Source organism: Lacerta agilis, chromosome 9, assembly GCF_009819535.1.
Source record: "Lacerta agilis isolate rLacAgi1 chromosome 9, rLacAgi1.pri, whole genome shotgun sequence".
Classification (NCBI taxonomy): domain Eukaryota; kingdom Metazoa; phylum Chordata; class Lepidosauria; order Squamata; family Lacertidae; genus Lacerta; species Lacerta agilis.
Window position 1 is genome coordinate 17,419,862 of NC_046320.1, and position 12,134 is coordinate 17,431,995.

A 12,134-nucleotide genomic window follows, 5' to 3' on the forward strand; every position below is an offset into this window, starting at 1 on the left:
ATTGTCTCGTTCATCTGCCCAGGTAGGTGGTGTTTGTCCAAGTTGGTGGCCACCACTACATCTTCTGGGAGACAATTCCAGAATTAAACAAAGTGTTGTTTTGCCTGTCCTGAATCTTCCAATATTCAGCTTCAATGAGTGACCCAAACATCTCTCAACCTTCTCCTTGCTCACTTCCCCCCTTGAACTAAAAAACAGGAAATGTTGTGTTTTTCGTTATAGGGGAGTTGTCCCATCTCCTTGATCATTTGGTTTTCCTTTTCTGAACCTTTTGCAGCTCTGCATATCCTTACTGAGGCAAGGTGCACACAGTATTCAAATTTGTGGTTGTACCATAGATATGTATGATGCTACTGTGACACTGATATATTTATTTTAAATCTCTTTAGGGTTCCCCACTCCAAATATTGCTTTAGGCATCACTGACCCATAGACAAGACAGAGATGCCAGTAGACTTAGGATAAACCCAGTGTTTGCAAATGCCCAAAAATCTTTATGAAGAAACCCTAAGGGGTGGGTGGAAATTCGCTAAGGCAGCCCATAAGAACTCAGTTACACATAACGTTATGTCAGTGACTGGCAGGATGCTGATGAGTGTGCACCTGGGCAAGGAGGGACTGGAGTCTGCCTTGGGAGAGGGGGGCAATGATTTGTGGGGACTTGTACCAGCCAGGAAGTAAGAATCAGAGGCAGGGGAAGCTTCAGAGCTGGAGGGTGGAGCACAGGATGGGTCTGAGGAAGAGACAGATCAGGGAAGTGAAGGGCCAGCTGCTTCACCACCCTCTCCTGCACCACTCTCTCACAGAACTAGGAGGGGATTGAAAAGGGATGTAAAGGTAAAGGACCCCTGGACAGTTCAGTCCAGTCAAAGGCAACTATGGGATTGTGGTGCTCATTTCGCTTCAGGCCAAGGGAGCCGGCATTTGTCTGCAGACAGCTTTTCAGGTCATGTGGCCAGCATGACTAAACCACTTCTGGTGCAACGGGACACCATGACGGAAGCCAGAGCGCATGGAAACGCCGTTTACCTTCCTGCCACAGCGGTACCTATTTATCTACTTGCACTGGTGTGCTTTCAAACTGCTAAGATGGCAGGAGCTGGGACAGAGCAACAGGAGGTCACCCTGTTGTGCGGATTCGAACTGCCAACCTTCTGATCGGCAAGCCCAAGAGGCTCAGGGGTTTAGACCACAGCGCCACCCGCTCCCCTGAAAAGGGATGGTAGCAGAGGAAGTGCCCACGCAGGTGCCATCTCCAACTGCATGCATGCAGCCCGTCAGAAGAAGGGGGAGGGGGAGTGGTCCCTTGTTGCTGCAACTGCTCCGTAGAGCATGGACTTGGAAATAGGTGCCTAGATGTTAGATTGGTGAGTACAGATATCTAGAACTGTAGAAGCAAATATGTTATATTGCCAATAAATAGTTAACTATCTGCCATGTGCATTCCTTTGACTGGGAAGCACCCTTGACATGTTGACTGATTGAGATGACAAACTCGACTAGTGGGTGGGAAGGGAATAGAATGCAGTGGCTGGAAAAAGAAGAAAAGAGATATAAGTAGCCTGAGAGAACCAAGATGTCCTGAAGGCCACCAACCTGAACAGCTTCAAGGGGATTAGACAATTGTAACACCTGAACTACAGAATTTTCAAATAAAACAATGTTTGTAACAATGTAACACAATATATATATATATACCGTATGTACTCAAATCTAATGCTCACCTTTTTCGGGCAAATTACGTTGCAAGAATTAAGGTGCGCAATAGATTTGATAGCATATTTACGTTTGCCAGCAAATCCTTTCCCCCCTTTTTTTGGTTTCAAGGTTCTGAAAATTGAGGTGTGCATTAGATTTGATGGCACATTAGACTCGAATAAATACGGTATATTATTTGAAGTGGTGTAGATGGAATTACATAAAGAAACTACACTATACCTAGAGGTTTGGCTGGATATTTTAATATTTAGATGTTTGTTGAAATGTATGGACCATATTGCAGCTTTCCTTAACCAGGTTTACTCCAGATGTTCTGGACTACAATTCCCACCAGTCCCAGCTACCATGACCCATAGTCAGGGATGATAGGAGCTGTAGTCCAAACATCTGGACTAGACTGAATAAGATTGTTTTGTGGTTGTTTATGGAGTTGACTGCATTTTCAACCTTAGAAACTTACCTGAAATGGGTACTTATTTTGACAGGGAATAACTAAAGCATCATTCTTCACGATTTCCACACACTTGATTTTGGAAATGTCAACTGATCCTTTTCGGTACTTTTTCTGCAACACATCAAACAAATGTGTAATGAGGTCACGTTTTTTAAATGCAAGAGATTACAGTACAAATTTCAGAGATATTGCAAAATTCCATTTTATGGACTATGCCAGAAGAGGGCACAGCACAATTCTTGTTCAAGTGAAACTTAACAACACGTTGCTCAATGGCTTTGACATTCCTGAAGGTGGAGCACAAATGCATCATAATTACTGATAGCTGTCAACGACTGCAGAAGACAGAAGACACAGTAAAAAAAAAACCCTCATAGGGTTTAATTTCTTACTCAGGTTATTGAAGTAATTTCTTTGTGCAATTTTCATTACTAGGGGTGTTCTTGCAAGTGACTTCCATAAATGAATTTATGATGATTCATTCTTCAGAGACTGACACAAGTATGTCAAGAAGATTTCTGCATACCAATGTCTGATCCACAACTAACCATGTGTTTAAAACTTTCATAAGTCAATATTTTAAGTAACAATACAATTTGCTGTCTAATCATATTAACTAAGTTTAAGTTAAGATTTTTGCTATTGTGCAAGCGGGATTCAATCGCATGCCAGAAAATTAAGGTTGCATAATTCAAGTGGGCATGGCAAATTTGCCCAACAAATATTATTCAAAAAAAAAAAAAAAATCGTAATTTTTTGCAGTAAGGAAAGTGAGGGGAAAATATAGCCCAAAGTGTGGAACAACAATGGTTTGGTTCAGTGTCATAGAACTTCCTCACAAATTATTTAGTTTGTATGGTTTGACTGTTTTAGTTTCTTTTTGAAAAAATCAATAAAAAAGATTAATAAAAAATTAGACCAAATCTTCAGTAAATAGCAGACATAGTATAACTATGAAACAAATTTTGTTCAAATACAGGATGACTGTTCTTTATGCAGGTCTTCTGGAAGTGGTCCAGTTATGAAGATGGAAAGCATCCCTCAAAACATATGTAAATTTATATGCTCATAAGGGACCAAAACCAGAGGAAAGGGAAAATAAAAGCTGTTGGTGCACATGTTAATACCCAATTCACAACAAAGAATGGAACAGTACACAAAACCTTTCCACACAATAGTTGGTGGCAATAAATATGCACTTCTTTTCCATTTACTATATACACTTTACATGGCTTTAAAGAGTTGCTCCTGGATATTTCATTTCAACCTTTTAAAAATCCAGTGCACATCTAGCAAGTATTTTAAAGAGATAAACGGCTATAAATAAGATCCTCCTGAAAGCAATGCTCTGAAATCTTACGAACCATTTAAACTCTGTTGTACAACTCCTACTGTATGTGGAAATAGCTGTTTGTCTGCCGGCTGGTGGGGAGTGACGGTTGCAGCCTGGCGCAGCTGTGGTTGGGGGCAATCTTCTGGCTTCAGCATGGCTAGAGAAGGGCATAACCTCCTCCTCTGCCAGCTGTGGTGACTTCTGGGGTTCCTCCGTGGTTGCGGCCAATTGCAGGCAAGCTTTGGGGCACGATTTAGAGGGTGGACCAGAGGGGAAACTTCTTCCCTCTGGTCGACTCCGTAGCCATAACAGCCAGCCACACCCAGCCCTCGGCCTCCGTCAATGACGCATTGCATTACTTTGCAGTTCAATTCCCGTGTGGGAATGTACACCCAGCAAACATTCGTTTGAAGTGACAGAACTTTCTCCCTGCAGAAAGGCAGTTCTCTTCCCACTCTGCTACACTACAGTACTGTCATTGAAAAGTCGCTTTCAAAATATTGGTAAACTGCATTTGTCGCATGCTCAATCAAGAAAATCCAACGAAAACCGTTTAGGAGCAATGCATGCTGAAAAGCAAAAAGTGTGAACTCAGTGTTCTCGCTTCACTGCTCAGAATCAGGAAGTATGTCAGGATGCATGAATCTAGATAAAGCTAAAAATATGCATGAGAAACAGCCTACAGTTCTTAAAAAATAAATGAATATAACACCTCAAGTTGCGCACATATCAGCAGCAGCAGACTTTATGGAAAATGTCAAGGAACAACTCTGCAATGTTAGTATTATTTTAGATTGTTTTATTACAGGTTTTTCCCCCTGACAAGTAGTTTGGGGTCCAGTCAATCTCACTCCAATGAAAATAACGTGCTTTCTTCCCTTACATGAGCACATATATGGCTATGTGGACCCATCTTTCAACACAAGGGGAGGGGACCTGTGACCCTTTTGAGATATTGCTGGGCTCCAACAGCCATTAGCCCCAACCAGGATGGCCAGCTGTCAGGGAAGATGGGAATTGTTAGCCCAGCAAATTCTGGAGGGTTATAGATTTCCCCATCTCTGCTTTAAAACACACACATGGCGGTGGGGTGGGGTAGAGAAAACTTGTTTATGTTGATTTGTCTGCTGAGAAGCCTGTACAGTCTGCTAATGACTCTGAGGTGCGATCCAAGGCATACTCAAGAAGAACATCCTAGGAGAAGCCTAACACACACACGGACAGCTACATATTGAAGAGTGGTGGACGAAAAAAAACCTTTCAGGAAAGCTGATCTCACGAAGAATCAGCGATTTTATCCTGCTGATGAACTCCAAAGGAGTCCCAGGATATTTTACTGGGATAATTATATTAAAGAACAGAAACAGAGTAAAATATGTACAGCACATGTGCTGCCACTCATGTCAAGCCACCCACAATGTTCTCAAGAAAGCAAACAAAATCAATTCCACACCATGTAGTATTTCCAATATGGCATCTGATATACATTAAGTCACATGCTATAATTTGAGATGGAGGAGGAATCCACCCTATTCAGATTCCAAAGCTGATTCACCTGATTCAGTTCAGCTGAATTATCACCCACACAAGATCAATGGACCACTTCAGAATCAGCAAACACACTGGCAGCAACTTTTCTTAGTTGTATTACAGATGCTGGGTGACCATCCATTGTTAAACTGACAGCTTGTTAATAATCACAGTGGGTTGGTTGATGCTTCCTTTGTGGGGGTTACCAAGTGGAGGTTTTTAATGACTGGCAATGCACCTTCAACGTGTGTATGCAGGGGTTGAAGGTGGAGAAAATCATTTTATTTTAATTTGAGTAGATATAGAAGGCTCAGTTCAGACAAGGTTCCCTGTTATCTGAAAGAGTTGCGAGCTCTCTGTTTACACGATCTACACTCACCAATCCTTATTAGCACACAAGAGGAAGAGATTGAAAGAATATGTTTCTGATTTTGAACTAACTACAGATTCTGTGCCACTGGGTCTTGGTAAACTGTGGCTTATTTAAATAGCAGTTTATTTCAATACTGGTTTGAGAACAACAAAGGCTGAACCTTAGATTCACCAGGAACTGTGGTGAGTTTAAAACCAGAAACTTCTAGTTCCTTTCTCTGGTGCATTAAAACAGAGGATTGGGAAGGAAAAGAGCATAAACTCAAGCTTCACCACCGTGGCCAGAAGGAAAGCGTGAAGGCAAGCCAAAGGAAAACCAATTCAGAATGCCTATTTTAAAATGGCTTTTAGCTCAGGTTTCAGAGTACTCACTGGGGAGGAAAGTCCTATTAATCAGTTCCTTCTTCCCACCCTGTGGCAGAAATCAACGCAGATGTCTCGGTGGTGAACCAGCACATACACCCTCTAGCACTAGAAATTATTCTTAGGTACTGATGGGCTAAGCAACAACTGCCTCTTGTATCCAGACCTTTTCTTATAAAAATGGTTCTGATCTTCTATCAGGTGCCCCATTTGGTATGGGTATTGTGGATTGCAACACCTATATGTGCCTGGGTGCTGCTTCCTGGTTAAGTGACTCTAACAGTTAGTGCTAGGGTGAGGCAAGCTAGCTTTGTTATTTTCCATTTTATACAGTACAGTGGTACCTTGGCTCTCAAACTTAATCCATTCCAGGAGTCCGTTTGACTCAACAAAACCGCTCAAAAACCAAGGCGTGGCTTCCAATTGGCTGCAGCAGCTTCCTGCACTCAAGCGGAAGCCGTGTCGGATGTTCGGCTTCTGAAAAACATTTGCAAACCGGAACACTTACCGTACTTTCAGGTTTGTGGCATTTGGGAGCCAATTTGTTTGGCAACTAAGCCGTTCAAGAACCAAGGTACGACTGTACTTAAATTCTCAACTGTATTTTTACACTATTAGCCTTTTTCTTAATTGCCTTCTTATTGGTACTATGTTCCTATGCTTATAATCTCGTTAAGAAATTGCTACGTTTATCTTGGTGTGGCTTCTTGAAATAAATCTAGCTCTAAATCTGGTACTTGACTGGTACAATGCTACCAAGTAATTTGTGGGCTTGGAGCTCAGAAGGCAGAAAGCTTGTCTGTTTGGCTGTTGTTTTCATGAATCCCATGGATGTCCAGAAACACGAGTTCCCCCTGGCTCAGGTTGGGGTGGGGTGGAGGGGGGCAACAGCTCTACCTTACAGGGTTGTTTTGGCCCGGTTATTTGGCACCCTGCTATAGTCCAGGGGATTGGCACCCAGGATTTAGGTACAACATTCCTGGGGCTTAGTGAATGAAGAAGGGGGAACCCAGGTCTCACTTTGGGATGGGTGCACTATATACCTACTGTTATTATAAAGACACAATTAAATACTAGTGATCTGTCACCTGAATGAAAACTAAAGCCCTGAACCAGGCACAGGCAAACTCAGCCCTCCAGATGTTTTGGAGCTACAACTCCCATCATCCCTGACCACTGGTCCTGTTAGCTAGGGATGATGGGAGTCCCAAAACATCTGGAGGGCCGAGTTTGCCTATGCCTGCCCTAGACCTCACTGTCTGGGAACAGGAATGTCTAATGATATTATTAGCCTCTAAGCTTTACTGAAGCATTGCTGAACTTGGGAGGAAAGTGGACAGATACAATGCACAGTACTGTTATTTCAAGGCTTTGCACTGTTTTGAAAACACTGGAAGATGACAGTGAGAACAGAGCAGCCACTTTTGCCAGCACTGGAGATACAAACCCATTATATCTCTGCCTTAATTATGTTGCTGTGTTTACAATGGATTTGTGTCACCAGTACTATGAAAACATCAGCTTAGCTAAGCCATTGAATCTTACCTTTGACATTTACAGTATTTTTGCTAACTGCCGGCAGGGGCGGATCTACTGTGAAAGTAATGAAGCTGAAGCTTCAGGGCCCCTAATCTTAGAGGGCCTCCAGAAGTGACTTTAGTCCACATTACTTAAAATTTTGGAGTCTAGTAGGCACAATTTCATCATTCTTTGATGCAACATGCATGTATATACAACATTTCCCTAATTTTCATCCCCTTCTATAACTCAAAAACTGTAAGGCATGGGAATTTTTTTTATCCACATCAGTGACTTTGCGATGTGAGATAATCCAACACAGTAAATTGAATCAAAATCTGAGATCTAGTAGTTAATCGTAAAAAAATAATAATGTGGTGATCCGTCATGGAACAACCCCACTGAAGAAGATAGCGGTGGTTACCCAGACCTCACGGCTGGTTGTGAAGGAGCCCCCATAACAGCTCAAGATTCAGGGCCCCCATAATGCGGGTCCCACCACTGACTGCTAGGCCAAAATTTACAAAAGCAGCTTTCTATTCATCTCTGGGAAGCCTGTGGTTTTGGTTACTAAGAAACATGGGAGCTCCCTGAAAAAGATCCACCATGATTTTGTTGCTAATTTAAAACAGAAATGGGGAATCTGTGGCCCTCCAAACGCTGCTAGTCTCCAGCTCTCATTGTGGGAGTTAAAGATTACAGCAACATCTGTATTCTTTTCCTAGCTATGCAGTGGATTTCTAGTTTTGCATCAGCATTTGTTTTCAATGAATTAAGAATCTGAGAAAACAAAGGGTGTCTGAGCATTGTGCAAAGTGCCTTTCCTTGTTACTGAGTAACTAGAACCAGCCCACACACCCTAATGCAATGGAGACCTTTCAAAGTCTTCTCCCCATCTGCTTTTGTTGTTGTTGTTGTTGTTGTTGTTGTTTACCAAGGTAATTATCATAGAATCTTCACAGTTCCTTTCCTAGACCAAGCAGTTCCCTTTCTAGACCAAAGGAGGACCATGAGAAAGATAAATGCACAGATTGCTATTTGCAAAACAGAAACAGGTTTGTGGCAGTAAAATATTGGACAGCTAGCTCAACCTTCACTGAACATGCTGACATTTTTTAAGTGACTACGTATACACACTCTGCAATCAGACATTAAGATAAGCCAGATTTTCTGGCTGATTGTGGCTTAACAGGAATGAGCAACATGCTGCCACAGGCTGCCCTATTCCAGCTTCAATTCTTCCCTGGTGGAAACAGGCAAAACAAACCAGGAAACCTTGACTTACCATGACATGTAAAGCAGAGATTGTGGTTCATTGCTCCCTAACAAGACAAAATCAGGAAGCCAACAACAAACCACGGCTGGCTTCATGTTGGCCAGTGACCATGGCTTGTTAGGAAGTCACGAACCACAATCACTGGTTCAGATCAAGGTTTGTTTGTCCCACTTTCACCAGCGGAGTGTGAAACGGGAGTGTTTGGGCAGCATGTACTAGCATGCTGCTTGTTCTTGGTACACCATGATAGGCCAAAAAGTCTGGTTTACTGTTGCCTGCAAACGCAGAACTGCATGAGAGCCTGTTTCAAATCAGAGGCTCTACATCTACTGTGCTGACTGCCGGGGAGTTATTTCTACTGGAGAAGGGGGAAAGTGCTTGATTTCATGCTTGAATTGCTTTCAAAGAAAACTACAATGACTGCCACCGTGGATATCTTTGGACAGAAAAGAAGGATCCAATTATTTTGATTAAAACACATACGGCTTTGAGACTACTGCACTGGGACAGCATCTGTCAAACACCAGCATTTCATTGAGCTACACTAAATCCTCTGAAAAGCAGGACCTATGAAATGCCTTAGCCAACAGAATCCTATACATGTCTCATCCTTACATACAGGAAAGCCGGCATAGCAGTGATCCCTCAATACCTCAAATCAGCTTTTCCTTTTCAAAATCTGCAAAATCATTTTCAAGCCTCTGGTTTAAATGGCTCTCACATTATAACAATACACAGAGTCCATCTGGACCAGCACACCTCTGCTTTGTTGACATAACAATTCTTTTTCTTCACAATTTAAAAATGGCCTCAGCCTCCCAATACAGAACTTCTGACATCTGGAAGATACCATACTCATCACATTTAACTTAAGATGCTCTCCCCACCCCATGAAAAATGAAATCCCTTGTGAATTTTTGGCTTTAGTTTCTTGGTCTTGGGTTGCATCCATCCAACCAGGCACTGCTCAGTACAAGTGCTTACATCAATGCCCTTGTGCAGTTTCAGTACTAAGTAATCATTTTCCATTTTGAAACACATTCTGCATACAGTAACATAACTGCACAAACAAAGAATACTGTGTAGGTATTCCAGTTGTCCCTGCTTTTTCTGTCGTACTTTATAGTCTCAGTAGTTCCCCCGTTTCTTCCTTAGTTTGTACTTGAAAATACTGCCAGTGCCAACCAATCAGGGATTACCAGTGCCAATGTCCACATACCACACACAACTGGAGAGGGGTCAATGAGCTCACAGTGTCAGGGATGCCCACAGTATACCCCCTGCACTCACATGGTGACATCAAAACACTCCCAGTTCATCAGCCCCACTAGTATAGCCATCAATAGGTTCTGGGGTACTTTGTTGTTCACACTGAGGCTGTCTTGAATGGGCTGGATTGGGATTCATGGCCATGGGGCTGTCTCAAGTGGTCACTGGGCCAGTGGGAAAAAGCATCCTCTCAACTTATTCCATGCCTCATTTGAAGGGCAGCAGTCCTGGATATTAGGTGGAGGGGTTCAAATTACCCCATTGTCATGGTCAGACCGCTATCTGGTGAAGTTTAGGCTTGCGATTCCAGTCTTTGCAAGGGTGGCAGAACCCATAATGGTGATCTGTCCCAGAAATTTATGGGATCCAATCCATTTCCAAATGCTGTGGAATTATAACAAGCTTCCAATAAGCTTTCAAAGAGCACAGCTAAGCACAGGTAATCTCACTTCTTGACTACTCTCATGTGCTCTCTATGGGGCTGGCCTTGGGATTGGTTTGGAAGCTGCAACCTAGCCATGCACTGTGCTGGCCAACCATTCTACTGGGCCATTTTCAAGGATTTTCAAGGATTTGACTATGAAGTCATAAACCTGGGACCAGGGTACATAAACCATCACCTTTGTGCTATACAGATCTACTAGGGTGTTAAGATCCTCACACGAGGCCTTGCTAGTGGGGCCACATTTTACAACATGTTGCTTGGTGATGACACAGAAACCGTTCCTCTCTGTGGAACGCAGAGCCGTCTCATCCATTGGGGCTGGTGGCGCGGCGCACCAGGGCGCAATGGCCTGGAGGGCGCCTCCGCCCTCCAGCCCCGCTGGCAGCGCCTGCCGGCAGCGCCCTCTGACTCCCGGCAAGGGAGCTGGCCGGCCACGCCACGCCCTCTGGCTGCCCAGCAGAGCACAGGAGCTCTGCGCGCCCTTCCAGCGCTTCCGGGACGGGAGGCGAGGGCAGCCGGCTCGCGCTCCCGCGCGCAGCCGGATGGCGCGGCGCAGCCGGGCAGCTCGCGCCCCGCGCGCAGCCGGCCGCCCGCCCGATGCAGCGCGAGCTGCCCAGCCGCGCCGCGCCGTCCAGCTGCGCGTGGAGCGCAAGCTGCCCGGCTGCGCGCGGGAGCGCGAGCCGGCCGCCCTCGCCTCCCATCCCGGAAGCGCTGGAAGGGCGCGCAGAGCCCCGCGCCGCTCCAGCGCCACGCCCCTCATCCCCCGCTCGCCCACCCCCCTCCCAAGGGGCGGCAAGCGCGGGACGGAGGCGGCGGAGAGGCGGCATGGCGGGGGCGCCGGAGGGATAGCCGCGCCAGGGCGGCAGATCCCCTTAAGACGGCTCTGGTGGAACGCTCACTCTTTGGAATGTTCTGCTGCCTGCTATATGAGGCATCCACGGTTAAAAACACATTTTTTTACAACTAGCTTATTGGCCCATTTTAAACACTGTATCTCCCTGGTACAGGGAGCTTTTGAATTGATGCTTTTGAATTATGGTGCTGGAGGAGACTCTTGAGAGTCCCATGGACTGCAAGAAGATCAAACCTATCCATTCTCAAAGAAATCAGCCCTGAGTGCTCACTAGAAGGACAGATCCTGAAGTTGAGGCTCCAGTACTTTGGCCACCTCATGAGAAGAGAAGACTCCCTGGAAAAGACCCTGATGTTGGGAAAGATGGAGAGCACAAGGAGAAGGGGACGACAGAGGATGAGATGGTTGGACAGTGTTCTCGAAGCTACTAACATGAGTTTGGCCAAACTACGAGAGGCAGAGAAGGATAGGCGTGCCTGGCATGCTCTGGTCCATGGGGTCACGAAGAGTCGGACACGACTGAACGACTGAACAACAACAAAAAATCTCCCTGGTGTTGTTTATTGCTTGCTGTTGATTTTATGTATATTATTAAATTTTGTATGTTTTTAACATTTGAGTGTTAGAATTTTATTCTGTAAACTGCTTCAGATTCCTTGAGTGGGAAGTAGTCTATAAACTATTTTAATGAATAAAAGCAACCCTGCTACGGCCAGGCCCCAGGCATCCCTACAGGAAGTGTTAAGAATCCCCTTATGCCCATCACAACCACTGTTTTTGGAGCATAGCACAAGAGGAGGAGAAAGGAGAAAGGCACCCAGCAGCTCCATGGGCAGGATTTGCATGCCTGTAAAGAGCATACAAAACCTCCTGGGACAAGGGTTCAAGCCTCTTGCAGGCATGGGAAGAAGGGGGAACGACCCATTTCTCACTCTTCTTCCTATAGCAACACAGACCGCCCGACCCACAATTTAAACGTTAATAAGGGTTTGTAAGGCTCTG

At 44.6% G+C, this 12,134-nt stretch overlaps 1 protein-coding gene across 3 annotated transcripts in view; it reads right to left on the bottom strand.

Annotated features, from left to right (window-relative positions):
- The window catches only part of TEC (tec protein tyrosine kinase), a 49,509-nt gene that overhangs the window by 16,461 nt on the left and 20,914 nt on the right, over positions 1-12,134 (bottom strand). For all 3 annotated transcript variants that reach the window (XM_033159756.1, XM_033159754.1, XM_033159755.1), the window contains exon 3: positions 2,180-2,284. In XM_033159756.1, the coding sequence (XP_033015647.1) occupies positions 2,180-2,284 (105 nt within the window). The remainder of the gene's footprint in view (positions 1-2,179; positions 2,285-12,134) is intronic.